At 41.1% G+C, this 18,172-nt stretch overlaps 1 protein-coding gene across 1 annotated transcript in view; it reads right to left on the reverse strand.

Moving 5' to 3' along the window:
• DPAGT1 (dolichyl-phosphate N-acetylglucosaminephosphotransferase 1) overlaps positions 1-18,172 on the reverse strand; it is a gene marked incomplete in the record, with an annotated part of 56,634 nt that overhangs the window by 35,808 nt on the left and 2,654 nt on the right. Inside the window, 2 exon segments of the mRNA XM_056544595.1 lie at positions 11,831-11,915; positions 12,938-13,084. Coding sequence (XP_056400570.1) covers positions 11,831-11,915; positions 12,938-13,084 — 232 coding nt within the window.

The following is an 18,172-nucleotide window of genomic DNA, read 5'->3' on the forward strand; positions in this document are numbered from 1 at the left end:
CTTTTAAAAATGTATTAAAAAAAAAAAAAAAAAAAAAAAAAAGTCTACAAGAACGTGAGAGTGTAAAAAAATTAAGATTTTGAACTTTCTCCTTCACTTTCCTGCAATTCCTGTGAAGCACCTAAAAGGGTTAAAGGGTACCTCATCAAATAAACTTTTGATATATTTTAGATTAATGAATGTTGAATAACTTTCCAATAGCATGTTATGGCAGAAAATGCTGGAAGTTGCATTTAGTTACTAGATAACTACCACTCCCAGCATACCCTGATACAGCCTATGGCTCTGTGGGTGTTGCAGCATGTTGCACTGTATAGTAGGACAGTTAAGGTTATTGTGTAACATGCTGGGAGTTGTAGTTTTGGTTCGTGTCAGCTGCAGAGCCATAGTCTGTGTCAAGGAATACTGGGAATTACAGTTATTAACTACAACTCCCAGCATGCCCTGATGCAGCCTATAGCTCTGCAGCTGACCCGAACCAAAACTACAACTCCCAGCATGTTACACTTTATAGTTCTACAGTTTAGGTTACGGTGTAACATGCTGGAAGTTGAAGTTTTGGTTCGGGCGTGTTTGCGTGCATCCGTGGGGCTCTTGGTCGACGGGTGAATATGAAGGGGCGGGATTCTGGGGGTGCAATTTAGTGCGGGTGGCCAGAAGACACTAAAAATAAAATTAGATTGCAGCGCGTGTCAGCCGCCGCCTCGTGCGGAGGTCGACACGCCCCCTTTCCGCGGGCTGTCGGGGCTCCGTACAGGAGATTGCAGGGGGCCCCAGCGGTCGGACCCCCCGCGATCTCAAACTTATCCCCTATCCTTAGGATAGGGGATAAGTTGCTCACCACTGAGTCACCACTGGACTACTCCTTTAATGCTTAAAATGACAGTGGTCAGATGTGCAAAAAATGCTCTGGTCCTTAAGGTCATAATGGGCTTGGTCCTTAAGGAGTTAAAATTGTTCACTTTTACCCCTATAACTTATTTTTCCGTATTTTTTGCACCATGATTTGAAGTTTTTATCGGGAACATTTATATTTTGATGGCACCTTTTGATCACATATTTCCAGGCTCCTCTCCTCCGCCCACCCACCCTGCTCTAGTGACCCCATGCCTTCACACCTCATCCAGTCTCTCTCTCCTGCTATCAGCTGTCACCTAACTAAAATTTTTAACCTCTCCCTCTTCTGGGGTCTTTCCCTCCTCTTTCAAACACTATCATAACCCCTCTATTGAAAAAAACCATCTCTGGACCCGTCCTGTGCAGCCAACTATCGACCAGTCTTAAATCTCCCCTTTATCTCCAAACTACTGGAACGCTTGGTCTACTCCCGCCTTATCCGCCATCTCTCCGAGAACTCTCTTCTTGACCCCTTACACAGTCTGGTTTCCGCTCCCTTCACTCCACAGAAACGGCCCTAACCAAAGTCACTAACGATCTTCTGACGGCCAAATCAAATGGCAATTTCTCTTTACTGATTCTCTTGGACCTCTCTGCGGCTTTTGACACTGTGGATCACCAACTCCTCCTCAGTAGTCTCCGCTCCATCAGTCTCAAGGACTCTGCTCTCACCTGGTTTTCCTCCTATCTCTCTGGCCGCTCCTTTAGCGTCTCGTTTTCTGGCTCTACTTCTCCTCTTCCCCTTGCTGTCGGGGTTCCACAGGGATTGGTCCTGGGTCCTCTACTCTTTTCACTCTACACATCCCCCATTGGAAAAACAATTATTAGATTTGGTTTCCAGTACCACCTCTATGCTGATGACACCCAACTCTATACCTCTTCCTCCAACAACACCGCTGCACTCCTACAGAATACCAGTGACTGTCTCTCTGCTGTCTCAGACATCATGTCCTCTTTATATCTGAAACTAAATCTTTCTAAAACAGAACTTCTTGTTTTTTCTCCATCAACTGATACTGTACCTAACCCTGACATTTCCATCTTGGTATGTGGTACTACCATAACTCCCGGGCAGCAGGCTCGCTGTCTTGGAGTTATACTTGACTGTGATCTGTCTTTCACTCCCCATATTCAGTCTCTTTCACGTTCTTGTCACCTGCATCTCAAAAACATTTCCAGAATCCACCCGTTTCTCACTACTGAAACTGCTAAAACTCTCATTATTGCTTTGATTCACTCCCGCCTCAACTACTGTAACTCTTTACCAATAGGCCTTCCTTTCTCCAAACTCTTTCCTCTCCAGTCCATCCTTAATGCCGCAGCCAGACTCATCTTCCTCTCCAGCCGCTACACCGACGCCTCCTCCCTGTGCCAGTCACTACACTGGTTACCAATTCAGTCCAGAATCCTCAGTCTCACACACAAAGCTCTCCACAATGCTGCACCTCCCTACATCTCCTCTCTCATCTCTGTCTACCATCCTACACGTTCTTTCCGATCTGCTAATGATCTAACACTAACATCTTCTATAATCCGAACGGCTCACTCCCGTCTCCAAGACTTCACTCGTGCTGCACCGGTTCTCTGGAATGCTATCCCTCAATCCCTCAGACTCAACAACAACATCCATAGTTTCAAACGTGGCCTGAAAACACATCTCTTCAGACAGGTCTATAACATTCTTTAATTGGCCTCAACATATCCCCACACCTCTTGTTTGAATAGTTATTGTGTAATTTTATCTCTGATACTTGTCTTTGTTTGTACCCCATAATTGTAAGCGCTGCGGAATCTGTAGGCGTTATATAAATAAAATTATTATTATTTTTATTTTTATTTTTATTTTTATTTTTATTATTATTATTATATTTCAATAGTTTGGACATATCACACGTTTAGGTTTTATTTTTTTCATTTTTAATTTGAAAAATGGGAAAAGGGGGGTGATTTAAACTTTTATTAAAGGACAGGTTAATGCATATTACTTTAAAAAAAAATTTTTCCCCCTTTACACTTTCTTTAGTCATGCAATTGACCAGTGTTATCAGTGCGTCATTGCTTTAGTCTGGCAAAGCAGAATGCAAGGCTGGAGCAACGATCCGATAGCATGGAGAAAGGCAAGAGACCTCCCGCCATGCTCTCAGCTGATCAGGATGGGACAGTCCTGATCAGCCCACTGAGCTAGCCGAAAATGGAATGAACCGCTTTTAGAAGCCACAATCAACTTTAATTGCAGCGTCTAAAGTGTTAACGCTGACATCAGCTCGATCGGCGATGTCCGGCATTAGCAGTGGGTCCTGGATGCAACAGGGACCCACCAGGTATGATACGCACTCAGCTGCTGCGTCATACAGCGGGAGCCCACAGTGTACATAAATATACATCCATTTGTGGGAAGGGGTGGTAAGAGAGTACTACAGGATAGTAACAAAAAAATAAAAAAACACGTATCCCCACGATCTCCCGTAAGGCACCCGGCTCTTCTTTTAAATGGTGCATGTCAACCACAGCACAAAGCGGAGGCTGACATGCCACCCTCCATTAGCTCTATGGGAGAGCTGGAGATTCCCGAGTGCAGTGTTCCAGCTCTTCCTTAGAGATGCATTGACGGGGCAATCGCTAGGTGTGGTGTTCGACACGCCCCATACTGGAGATCACGGTGGGTCCCGCACGATCTTAAACTTATACCCTATCCTGTTTTTTCCTTGCCAGAGATCTTCTTAAAATGGACAGTGTCAGATACCAAAACTTTTTATTTGTTGTACAACTTTCCTAATATACTTCTGGAGAAAAAGTGGATTTTTTTTATTACTTACCATAAAATACCTTTCTCTTAGTCTTCATTGGGGGACACAGACTATGGGAATATGCTCATTCAACTAGGAGGCTAACACTAAAAGTCGGCTCCTCCTTGGCAGGCTATACCCGCACACTGACGATGAGCTAATCAGTTTAGTCACAAAGCAGGAGGAGGAACCAGAACAAAGACCGAAGGACCCCAAACAAAAAAATAAACTGAGGAACCCCACCAACAGGCATACACAGCAACCCTGAAAAAAAAAAAAAAAAAAAAAAACACCTGAAACAGAAGGGAGGGAGCGGTGTCTCCCAATAAGGACTAAGAGAAAGGGATTTAACGTTAAGTAAAAAAAAAAAAATCCAGTTCTATGGGACGTCCCAAAGCAGGAGAAGAAACAAGGGAACATGGTCAGTCGGAAGGCCATCACCACCTGCAACGCTGCATCTGCTGATGCATAGGTATGCATCCTATAGAATGGAAGAACGTGTGTAAAGACCACCACATAGTGGCCTCACACACTTTGAGGGCCGAAGCCCGATTACAGACTGCCCAGGAGGAACCCACTGAACAGGGGGGGGGGGGGGGGGGGGGGGGTAGAAGAGTCTTCCCCTTAGCACGGTATGCCCCAGAGATGGCAGATCGTATCTACCAAGTGATGGTCACCTTAGGAGGCCTAAAGGCCCTGACGCAGACCCTACGGGATGACAAAAAGAGTCAGATTTACAGAAGGACGTGGCAACAGAGGTCCAAACAGTGAAGAGACCGCTACCAAGAGTGAGAAGGTGGAAATCACGAGACAGACAGAGACACAGAGAGAGACAGAGCTCCCCGAGTGACTCAAAGGGGGAAGCCTGCAAAGCACCTAAGACCAGATTGAGGTCCCAAGCTGGGGTGGAAAACGAAAGGGAGGAGCCACCCCCTGAAGGAAAGTTTGAACGTGGGAGTCAGAAGTGAGGGGCTTCTGGAAAAGGATAGGGCAGACACCTGGCCCTTAAAGGAAGTGGTCTACTTAGAGACTATCCTGCAGAAACGGCAAGAGTGTTCACATACTTTTAGGGGTATGGAAACGCTTCTCCGAATGTTTCCAAGAGGCATCCAAGAGCTAGTCAATTTCAGCATGGGAGCTGAACACCTTTGCGAGCCAGCAAAGAATGCTGGAGTAATGACAGGGAGACACGTGCAGCCGGACCCAAGGCACGCCGCTAGGCGTTGGCCGGTGGCGACCGGGTGGGAACGACACAGATAGGTTAGGGTCAAGTTGGTATGTGAAGAAAAAATGAAGGGAAAAAAATCCAGCTCCTGGTGAAAAGCAGAAATCCTAAAACTTAACTTTTAATCATGCACATTAAAAAGGGGGAATGCCACGGCAGGTGGCAAGTGACATGTCACTCTAAAATCAGGAGTAAACTCCAACACGTTTCAAGCTGTTGCTCTTAGTCAAACAGGAGGAATTAGGTGCTTTACATGAAGATAATATACCGGAGGACATCTCATAACTATACTGTCATCAACTTATTGGCATGTACTATTACTAAAAGACAGACATCAGTGCTCGAAAAAGGCTTAACATTTGTACCACTTAATAGTTTTGATCTGTATCAAACTATAAGAGATGTGAATAAGTTAATGCGGACTCTTACGGTTAAAAAACATTTTCTAGGCATAGAATCAGAAAACCAGTTGGAAGACACCTCTAAACCTCAGGTGTTAAATAATATGGGACTTCCAAACATGCCACTTGACATGAATTTTAGTGATCAGGTGCTATGCTTAAATCTTATTGATCTACAAAATCTGTCGTCGAAGATAAGAGATGACATCACATCCACTAAAAAATATTTTCCCCATTTCTAATCCCACTTTCTACCCTATCAATTCCAGAGCTGAAGTAATGGATGTATAATCAACATAGAGTGGAGAGGGACTTGATGAATCTGGAAAGCTCCTACTGTACCATGCAATTTCAACAATATGGAACATAAAGCACTAAAGGACTTGAAAGAGAACCCCCAAATATACATCAGACAAGCTGACAAAGGCGGGTCAATTGTAGTGCTGGACAAAGCCCTCTATGAAAGGGAGATAATGAAAATGTTGAATGACGAATCCACTTATAGGAAAATTCCCTCAGATCCAACCAAGATTGTGAGAAATAAATTGGAGAGGCTTTTGGAGGAGGGGTACACTCTAAATATTATTTCAAACAAACAAAAAGTTTTTATGCCCTGATCATCCCAAGACTCCTGTGTTCCATGCCCTCCCCAAAACTCACAATAATGTGTCCCCACCCCCCTTCTGCCCTTTAGTAGCAGGGATAGAATCTCTCCTAGAAAGCTTGGGTAATTGGCTTGATCATATCCTACAGCCACTAGTATCTAGGACACCGGGTCACATCAAGGACAACAAGTCCCTTCTCAATGCCATGTCCCAGATTGGCTGGAACGGGGAATATGAGTGATGTTACATCTTTGTACAGTTGCATACAACATGATAAAGCAGTTATTGCACTTGGGTTTCATCTCCAGATATATTCTGAGTATAGTGCATGTTTGAGAGAATATGTCAATGAGGTACTTGCATTTCTTCACTGACTTAATTTCCAATGGTCTTTTCTTTCTTCAAGTGACTGGTTGCCCCATGGGGGCAAAGTTCTCCCCTTCCCTGGCAAACTTGTATATGGCATATAGGGAGTAGAGTCGTCTGTATGCGGATTATAACCCACAGTGATATCATATGGTACTGGAGATATATAGATGAACTCCTAGTGTGCCAGGGGTATGGAGGAGAATACGGCTGATTTTCTGTCATTTTTTAATGACAATGATTTGAATTTGCGTTTTTACTATACAAAGGGAAAAAAGTGTCAATTTTTTAGATGTCACTCTTATTGGTAACAATATTACACATCAAATTGATACAAAACTGTACTGTAAGATTACATTGGGGAACAGCATTCTGCATGCCCACAGTGGTCACCCAAAACACACCACCAAAAATCTCTCAATCGAGGAGTACATCCGAGCCAAAAGAGCTTCCTCAAATGAGACCTACTATGAACAAGCTAGCACCGGCATCACCAACCGGTTAAAAAAACAAAAAACAAAAAAGAGAGGGTACAGTGGTGCTACTCTAGCAAGAGCAAAGTCGATTTCAGACTCTAAATCCAGGGAACAGTACTAGTCACCCTCTAATATGGATCATTCTGAACCCTCTTTTCCCCCTACAGTCGTAATTTTGACCAAATTTAAAATATTATAAAAATATGATTTGGTTGGCTTACTGGCCCCCCGAGTAAGATGTGTGGCCAAAAAAGCCAAGTCACTGGGGACCATTTTATCCCCGAGTGACTTTCCAGTGGTAGGAACGGAGAGTACATGGCTTCATACCACTGGCAGCCACAAATGTGTCAGACCTAGCTGTAATATATGCATCTTTATGCAGTCTTCTCATCAGGTTACGTCTATGGCCACTGGCACTAGTTACACAATCAGGAATTTTATCAATTGTGACAGTGAATATGTAGTTTATTGTGTAACATGCGACATGTGCAAACTACAATACATAGGATGCACCGGCCGCAAACTCAAAAGTCGCATGTATGAGCATCTTTCCTCTCATTCTAATTTTTCGTCTCGTTCGATGTCTGGTCTTACCAGGCACCTATCTGAGAAACATGGGGGGAAAAGTAATACGATCTATATTCAAGGTATTGAAAAGGTACCCCCCCTAAACGGGGTGGCAATTGGTCACACGCACTATTTACCAGAGAGAATTCTTAAAATGGGGACCCGAGCTCCAACGGCCTCAATTATAGTAATGACCTGATTTATTTCTATTGACCTGTCTAAGATGGGAGATTGCTGCCACACATACAGATCATAGGATGTTCTTCAATGTCTATTCGGTTGCCTGGCCGTTTGACATACATTGATTCATATCTATTGCAGGCATCTTTTTCAGCTGTTTCTTACATTAAGGTTTGATATTCGGGCGACATAAGTTCTATGCTCACCACACTAGTAATATTGATACATAATGATCCAAAACTCTAGTCCCGACAGTGATAGCTGGTTTCATTTGCATTTGTTCATTCATTTATTTCCTATTCAGTGGTGCTGAGAGGTACATATAATGATTTTTTATTATATTTTTTCTTCTTTTTGGTACTTTTCACATTTTGCATTTACAAGTACAGTAATATCAGACCATGGGACGAAATGTGCCGTTTTTCGTTTTAAATAATCTTGCTAGTTGGTATATTATTATTGATGGCCTGATGACCTGCATTGGTTCATGTTTATTTTTCTGCATATCTTTTACGGAATGGTATCTGCATTATCAAGACCATTCGTTATATATTGCCTGGGCTGTATACATTTGCTAGATATGTCTCTATTCTGATAACTTTGGTGATATGTTATGTCCTGTGCCGATACATAGTGATACAATGTACTGGTATCTGATATCAGCATTGGCTTCCACCTGTGGCTAATGGACATCGTTCTGCCAGTTTTATGTCACTGTTCACACCTTGTGTTTTTGGCTATCATCAGTTCCTTATTATCCACAATGGAGGGTTAAACTGTTGATAGGACGGTGTATAACTGATTTTATTTGTTCATTGATTTATTATTTATTTATTTTCTATTCAGTGATTTTGAGAGGTACACTTAATGCTATATTTCTTATGATACTGTTCACATTATGCATTACAAGTACAGAAATATCGGACCATGGGAAAAAAATGTGTGGGACGTTGGGGGGGGGGGGGGGGGGGGGGGGCAAAGCTGCGCCATCACATGATGATAATGGGGGGGGGGGGTATAAATACGGTTAAGTACTGTGGAACCGCCGTGTTGTTCAATGTACATACCGTAAATATATAAGCCCTACCAGAAAATAAGCCCTAGTGTGTTTTTTTGTGACTAAAATGAATATAAGACCCGGTCTCATTTTCGGAGAAGCACGGTAGTGATAAAATGTTACTGGTATTTGACACTGGTCTCCATCTGTGGCTAATTGACATAATTCACCCAGTTTCATGTCACTGTTCACATCTTGAGTTTTTGGCTACTCATCAGTTCCTTATTATCCACAATGGAGGATTCAACTGTTAATAGGAAAGTGTAATTTTGTATTACCATCAACATTTTTGCCACCATTTTGAATGTATATGGCAGCTACTGCACTATCCTTCACGAATAATATATATATATATATATATATATATATATATATATATATATATTTACATACATACACACACACACATTTTTTAAATTTGTAATTTTTTTTTTTATTATGGAGGCTGTGCTATTGATTTCCAGCGTTCCAGATTTCCTCATTTAGATCCAGTAGCAATGAATGTATTACTTGCTACATCATCTGCAGTAGCAAGAATAAACGCTGATGGGACAGTGTATTATTATTTCACTGTCATGCTAAACATTAATGCCAACTGGTATATTGTCACTTATGTCCCAGACATCAGCATTTATTGATTTATTCTGCACAGTGTGTACATGGTTTGATGTTTGACCAAAGAAATTTCACACGGGGGAACATGGTATGTTCACACCATGGGTTTGTGACACGCATTGATGTACACACTATATATATATATATATATATATTATATATATATATATATATATATATATATATATATATAATATATATATATTTTATACGCACACATTGTTCCATACACCATGTTCCTCATGATCACGTGTTATTCGGTGGTATGCGTGGATATATACGAGTTATACAAGAATATGGTTCAATATATCTCCACTAGCATACTTGTGTGTTTTAACTTTTCTATTCAGGCCAGGAAGAGGTTAATGTGACTTCATCCCTGCTAGGTTAATTATGCCTCACCTGGTTGGCCTTGCCTTGATCCATATGTCAGTTCCTGTCTGACAGGGGCGGAAAGTGTGACCCATGGTGGGTTCTGGATTGTCTCTGTAGGTATTTAAACCCCCGTGGGACATGGTGTCAGTGCCATGACTAAGAGCAACAGCTCGAAACGCGTCAACGTTTACTCCTGATTTTAGAGTGACATGTCACTTGCCACCTGCCGTGGCATTCCCCTTTTTTTAATGTGCATGATTAAAAGTTAAGTTTTAGGATTTCTGCTTTTCACCAGGAGCTGTTATTTTTTTCCTCTCATTTTTTCTTCACTGTCCTACAGGGAGTGGCGGCTCCTGCATCCGTGCTCCAGGACTTATATTTCGGAGGAATCTATGAAGAGTGGGTGAGCTGATCTACTTTTGCTTTTATTATTTGTCAAGATGGTGTGGGTAGACAGGGGAGGCTTAAGAGCCATGGATAGTATCCCTGTCTCCCAACCTAGAAAAAAAAAAAAAAAAAAAAAAGTGAAAAACGAAGTAGAAAAGACCAGGTCTCGGGAGCTCCAGAAATGTCTGCCTCCTGCTGACACTAGCTAAAACTCATTGTCAGAGAGCAGGTATAGCCTGCCAAGGAGGAGCCGACTGTTTCCTTAGTGTCTGCTTTCTAGTGGTAAGCGCGTATACCTATAGTCTGTATTCCCAATGAAGCAAGAGAGAAATTTTACTTCCTTTTTATAGAAATCATGGCTTATAAAATCATGGGACGTTTGACATACCTTGATTTTCAATATCTATTGTAGGAATCTTTTTCTGCTGTTTCTTACATTAAAAGGGGTATCCAGGCAAAAAAAATTTTTTTTATATATCAACTGGCTCCAGAAAGTTAAACAGATTGTAAATTACTTTTATTAAAAAATCTTAATCCTTCCAATAGTTATTAGCTTCTGAAGTTTCTGTCTAACTGCTCAATGATGATGTCACGTCCCGGGAGCTGTGCATGATGGGAGAATATCCCCATAGGAACTGCACAGCTCCCGGGACGCAAGTCATCAGAAAGCAGTTAGACAGAAAACAACAACTCAACTTCAGAAGCTAATAACTATTGGAAGGATTAAGATTTTTTTAATAGAAGTAATTTACAAATCTGTTTAACTTTCCGCAGCCAGTTGATTATAAATATATATAAATATATATATATATATATATATATATATATATAAAAAGTTTTGGCCTGGAATACCCCTTTAAGGTTTGATATTCGGGCGACATAAGTTCTATGCCGCCACACTAGTAATATTGATACATAATGATCCAAAACTCTAGTCCCGACAGTGATAGCTGGTTTCATTTGTATTTGTTCATTCATTTATTTCCTATTCAGTGGTGCTGAGAGGTACATAGCTGAAGCACATGCATGGACAAAGTCCAGTAAGTGAAGGTGGGCTAGCATTCCTCTGTGCGCTCTCTTGTCTCATAGGACAGGAGAAAGCACAGAGGAGTACTATCAGACAGGAGAGAGCATAGAGACATGCTAGCCCACCGTCACTTACTACACTTTGTCCATGCCTGTGCTTCAGCTTGGAAAAAAGCCATGGTTTTATAAGCCATGATGATTTCTATAAAAAAGGAAATACATTTTTTTTTTTTTTTTTTTTATGAAGTATATTAGAAAGGTTAATGTTTTGTCAAGATGTACAACATAAGTTTTTGACTGCAACAGTGTCCACTTAAAACAGTCCTTGACGGCTCCATGAATAAAATGCAAAAGAAATAAGCACAGTCCTTGTGTATATGATTGTAGTTGATTTGCCTAGGCAAGTTACAACTGACATAAAATTATAGGACTAAAAACACAGATCATACATAATTTGCAGGTTCTCGCAGGGGTTATAGGAGTTTTGGCAAAAATTCATATCCTGCTGGGGTCGGGATAAAATAGAAGAAAAACCTATACTTACCAAATCCCAGTCCCCCACAGCTCCTGTTGAGCTCCATCTGTTCCCTCATCTTCTATCTTCCGCTTCTAAAATGAGCACTCAGTGCAGGACCTGATGGCTCAGCTAATCACTGGCCGCACTGGTGTCCTGTCTTGGACAACAATTGGCTGGGTGGTAAGGTCCTGCAGGGGAAGGAGTGTATAGGTTTTTGTCTATTTATTACTGGCCCAGCAGAATATCAATTTTTGAAAAAACACTGGATGACCCCTTTGATCTGAATATCACGCTTTACATTAAATATTTACATGAACTGCAAATTGTAACAAGAGAAAGGTAGTTCTTACCAGTTATGGTACAGCAACCCCAACGTGGTGAAAAAGAATGGAATAATAAGGTAGAGGGAAAAGAGATGATCATCACGGCAATCACCTAGAAAGTACGAAATGATCAATATATGACCCTAGCACTGGAAACACAAACATATAGGCTGGCATTTATTATTGTGTGTACACCTTTTTTTTTTCAGTCTACATTTGGTACTATTTTGGCGCTAGTGTCTTTTTGCACCTTTTTGTTTACACAGTTCTGGAGTTAAAATCCACTGATTTCGAGTCTACGCATGATATTGACAGGTTTTGTTAACTGTGCCTTTTGTCAAATAGCCATGAAAAAAGCCACGCCACAGCCTTCATACGCGGAAAAACCGAAGCACGCTGTAAGACTGGAGTGGTAAAAAAGTAGCAGTGCGGCCAGGAGTCGCTTTCAGCCTACAATACAGCGGCTGCAGCTGCGATTGCTGGGCCAGGAGAGGGGAAGGCGCTAAGCCAGCAACTGCACAGATAGGTTAGCGCCGTGCCCCTTTTTCGCATGTGGGTAGATCAGGGGAAGGCTTAGGAGCCATGGATGGTATCCCTATCTCCCAGAACCTGTGGAAAATAAATCCTGACTAAACAATCTAACTGGAAAATAAGAAAAAGACCAGGTGGGAGATTTATCAAAACCTGTGCAGAGGAAAAGTTGTCCAGCTGCCCATAGAAACCAGATTACTTCTTTCATTTTTCCCAGGCCTTTCTAAAAATGAAAGAAGCAAGCTGATTGGTTTCTATGGTCAACTGGGCAAGTTTTCCTCTGCACATGTTTTGATAAATGTTCCCCAAGATCTGGAGAGCTCCAGACCTGTATCTGCCTCCGTCTGACACTAAGCTAAAAACAGATTAGCTCATTGTCAGTGGGCAGGTATATCCTGCCAGGAAGGAACAGACTTCTTTGTTTCCTTAGTGTCAGCCTCCTAGGGGCCAGAGCATATACCCATGGTCTGTGTCCCCCTAATGAAGCAACCGAGAAAAACCCTTTACTTGCAGACATAATATACGGAAAACAGACTATGGATGAACAATGCAATAAACAATATAACAACCCCGGAGTAGTGCAAGAGCCATTCAAGTACTCACCATTCAGTTCTGCAACATTAAAGATTATTATAGAACCAGCAATGACTAAAGACTGACCAGCCTCCAGACCGTTGATTCCAGCCAGAATATTAATGGCGTTGGTACAAAACACTGCCAGCATCCCCATGTATACATAATATAGGACACCTATACAAAGACAGAAATAATGCAATGGAAAACAATGTTATGTGTGTGCTTCACATTCGGACTGAAATAACAATGTACTCTGCTGTCTCGCTGCACAGTGTCTGTATTGTATTTATGTGAAGGAGGGAAAAAAAAAAACCTTACTCTTTCTATATATTTTTATTAGAGGTACACTTTCAGATCTGTCACAAATATTTTCTCTTCAATGGAGATATATGCTGAGACTATCATATTTACAATTGATCACTACTGTGACCACTAAATACTAAATTTACCATCCACCAAATTAATAGTAAAACGTAACTTTTAGTGTTTCATTTCGCATTAAAACCATTTCCACCAAGTCACTCACAGTATTTTGGATATCAATGCAATTTCTATGCTTGCTACGTATTTTGCATACTAAAGGCGTTGTGGCTGCAGTCCACTCCCTACCAAATTTTACTATTAATTTGGTGGACAGTAAATTTAGGATTTAGTTGTCACGGTAGGGACCAACTGTAAATATGATATGAAATTGATCCTCCTTCCACTGGTCCATTTTCTGTGTGGCATATGCTGAGACTATTCCCTAATGCAGTGGTTTCCAACCTTTCCACCTCATACTTGCGACATGTTCGTGATTAATTTTGTTGATGTTACTTCATATGTTTAAGCTTTCCTTTAATTCTTATTCTCTCTTCAGACCCGAGTGCCACTCTGGAGTAGAATACAGGATTTAACTCATGATCAGTACAGGGTAAGTAATGTATGTACACAATTACTCCACCAGCAGAATAGGGAGTGCAGCTTTGGAGTAGAAATTGAAATTGGTTCTGGTTTGACCATCTCGCAATCGAATGGATCAGAATATGAAGTCTGTAGGAAATAAAGCGGGCCGTACATTCAAGTTTCATCTAAGGCCTCACAAAATCTAGAACTGCAACAGACCACGCTATTGAGAACAGTAAATCAGTAAGCTGACTATTCTCAGGCAATTAATGTGAATAGACCTGCTGAAGGGTGCCTCAGTATGAATTGACATCCCTTATTTGAAAGAATGCTGATGTTTAGCTGAGAAGCATAGCAATAAAGTCAGGAAGGTAAGCTGCTTGTGCTCTATTACTGATTGCTCTTGGTAGGACGGTGCATGATTAACTGGTCCCAGAATGGACTGTATGTGTGCTCCCTGCAGACTGGTAGAAGTGTCCTCCCTCGGCTTATCCTTATTAATGTACAATGAGCCATCCTACAGCCAGCTATGGAAAACATGGCTGCCTCCTGCAGTGATTGAATAATGGGTGCCTACAGTAGTAAGCACACAGCACCATATTGTAGCATCATAGTAGATCTGCTGACACAGGGGAATGTGGTGGTCTCCATTGGGATGGAGGGACAGGGGAGGCAACTGCAGTTATTTCCTGAGGATTTCCTCCAGTCCAGTGAGCGCTGGGCAAGGAGCGCAGCAGGCAGCAGCCTAGGCTCTGCGGCCCCCCTCTATTGGTCACTCAGACACTGAAGAGGAGGAGGGAGTTGCTGGCAGACAACAACCCAGGCTTCTCCTGCACTGCTTCATGTGTACCCACAGCTCAGCCTGCTACACCCACCCCGAGGACAGTCTCCAGCAGTGGCAACACACCGGCTGAGGATGATAAGCAGATCCGGTCTGCAGGTCACATGTTCCAGAGTCACGTGATCATAGATCACGTGATACCCAGAGGTATAGTGATTACCTCCTAAGGGGAGGAAAGCCCCGGAGTTCCGGCAATGTGACCCGCGACCACGTGACGAAAATCGCCACGTGATCGGGGATGACACGCCGGCCCTCCGGACAAATGCGTTCCACGCTGGGAGCGCTCCCAATGCGCAAGCGGAGATGGATGGAACACCTCGACGCCTGCGCACCAGGGCGTGTCGGCGACCCGATGCGCTCCAGGGCGGAACGCACTAAGGCGACTATCAGTAAATTGTTAAAGAACCAAAAACGCCCATCCCACGGACATGTTTACAAAAACAGGGAGGCAAGTAATACATTAAGAGAAACATGTTCAATTAAAAACATATACAATACCTGATATAGTATAATATAAAAAGGATACAAATATCAAAATATATAAAATAAGTGTACACATGTACACGCAGGTGCAAAGACATATGCACGTGCATGTACACATGCATAAAGCACTCAGGTCGCACATATGCTAACATACACACCCATACTCTCATATTATATATATATATATATATATATATATATATATATATATATATATATACACATACACATTCACATATACTTAGAAATAAACATATACACGTATTGACATACACCTACACACATAAATGTATACACACATAAAAAATACATATACCAGTGTACATACATACATGCATGCACATATAGTCACACATAGATATCACATTAAACACATAGAGCATATTCTAACATATCACATCTCAATCACAGGCATATAATTAATTTAACATTATAAAAAGAGAGAGAGATAACACATAATATATATATATATATATATATATATATATAATATATAAATATATATATATATATATATATATATATATACATATACATGTATCCATGTGTATACGCACACACATGCGTAAAAGCACGGTGTGTGCACATACACACACAGCCACATTCTTCCATATGAAAGGATAGCTAAAAATACATACTCCACAATATATGCATGTCATATAAAATTCGCGTCAATTACTTGATGTATAGAGGAATCAATGCACTTGTTCTAAGGATTCATTTAACCCCCGGGGCATTAAGGTGTTCAATTTGAAGATCCAAAACATCTCCTTATTACATAGTAGTTTGTAATTATTATTTGGAATCTTTTCAAGAGGTGTTATTCTTAATAGTGTTGGGTCTCTATTGTGTTGGAGGTAAAATGCCTAGATACACTATGGAGGTTGAAGCCATGGCGTATATTGAATCTATTGGCCATTGATACGCTGTCTTAAACTCGTAGTGGTTCTACCAATATATCTAAGGTCACAACGGACACTCCAGTAGTATATTGATATAGCCACTAGCACAGTTAAGGTAAATCCTTGATGTAATTGGGTTTACAGGTGAAATCTGTCACCAACGGAGGACAACCAAGAGAGATTGGATCTAGCCTTTTTGACTCGATTCAATACCTCACATGGCCACATCAAAAAGATCCTTTCAAAAAATTGGGACCTCATCACACAGGATCCCATTATGGAGAAAATAGTCCCTAAAAATCCTAGATGCATCTTTAGAAGATCAAAGACCCTAAAAAACCTCATTGCACCATCAATACCCACTAAGCAAAAAAAGATATTTACCCCACGGAGGGAGGTGGGTACGTTATTTGGAGGTGAGGCTATTACAGGGGCCTACAAATGTGGACTTAAGAATTGTAAATGTTGTGACATTATTATGCACAGGAGAACCGAAATTCCCATAGCCGATTGTAAACCCTATTACATCAAGGATTACCTTAACTGTGCTAGTGGCTATATCATATACCTACTGGAGTGTCCGTGTGACCTTAGATATAGTGGTAGAACCACTACGAGTTTAAGACAGCGTATCAATGGCCATAGATTCAATATACGCCATGGCTTCAACCTCCATAGTGTATCTAGGCATTTTAACCTCCAACACAATAGAGACCCAACACTATTAAGAAATAACACCTCTTGAAAAGATTCCAAATAATAATTACAAACTACTATGTAATAAGGAGATGTTTTGGATCTTCAAATTGAACACCTTAATGCCCCGGGGGTTAAATGAATCCTTAGAACAAGTGCATTGATTCCTCTATACATCAAGTAATTGACGCGAATTTTATATGACATGCATATAATGTGGAGTATGTATTTTAGCTATCCTGTTCATATGGAAGAATGTGGCTGTTGTGTGTATGTGCACACACGTGCTTTTACGCATGTGTGTGCGTAATACACATGGATACATGTATATATATATTATATATATATATATATATATATAGTATATATATATATATATATATATATATATATAATATGTGTATTCTCTCTCTTTTTATAATGTTAAATTAATTATATGCCTGTGATTGAGATGTGATATGTTAGAATATGCTCTATGTGTTTAATGTGATATCTATGTGTGACTATATGTGCATGCATGTATGTATGTACACTGGTATATGTATTTTTTATGTGTGTATACATTTATGTGTGTAGGTGTATTGTCAATACGTGTATGTGTGTATGTTTTATTCTAAGTATATGTGAATGTGTATGTGTGTATGTGTGTATATATATATATATATATATATATATATATATATATATATATATATATATTTATATATATATATACACATATGAGAGTATGGGTGTGTATGTTAGCATATGTTGTGACTGAGTGCTTTATGCATGTGTACATGCGCGTGCATATGTCTTTGCACCTGCGTGTACATGTGTACACTATATTTATATATTTTTATATTTGTATCCTTTTTTATATTATACTATATCAGTATTGTATATGTTTTTAATTGAACATGTTTCTCTTAATGTATACTTGCCTCCCTGTTTTGTAAACATGTCCGTGGGATGGGCGTTTTTGGTTCTTTAACAATTTACTGATAGTCGCCTTAGTGCGTTCCGCCCTGGAGCGCATCGGGTCGCCGACACGCCTGGTGCGCAGGCGTCGAGTGTTCCATCCATCTCCGCTTGCGCATTGGGGAGCGCTCCAGCGTGGAACGCATTTGTCCGGAGGGCCGGCGTGTCATCCCCGATCACGTGGCGATTTCGTCACGTGGTCGCGGGTCACATTGCCGGAACTCCGGGCTTTCCTCCCCTTAGGAGGTAATCACTATACCTCTGGGTATCACGTGATCTATGATCACGTGACTCTGGAACATGTGACCTGCAGAACGGATCTGCAGGTCCTCAAACCATCCTTCCATTAGAACACAAGCAACCAATTAACACGGACATGGTATGTATTTAAGGGGGCTGTTATTACTTTGCTTTGATATATGCCTGAGGAAGGAGGCGATCCTGTAAGCCCTCCGAAACGCGTCGCAATAAAAACCTACCCTATCTATCCACGGA

The sequence above is a fragment of the Hyla sarda genome, chromosome 10 (assembly GCF_029499605.1).
Source record: "Hyla sarda isolate aHylSar1 chromosome 10, aHylSar1.hap1, whole genome shotgun sequence".
NCBI classification, from domain to species: Eukaryota; Metazoa; Chordata; class Amphibia; order Anura; family Hylidae; genus Hyla; species Hyla sarda.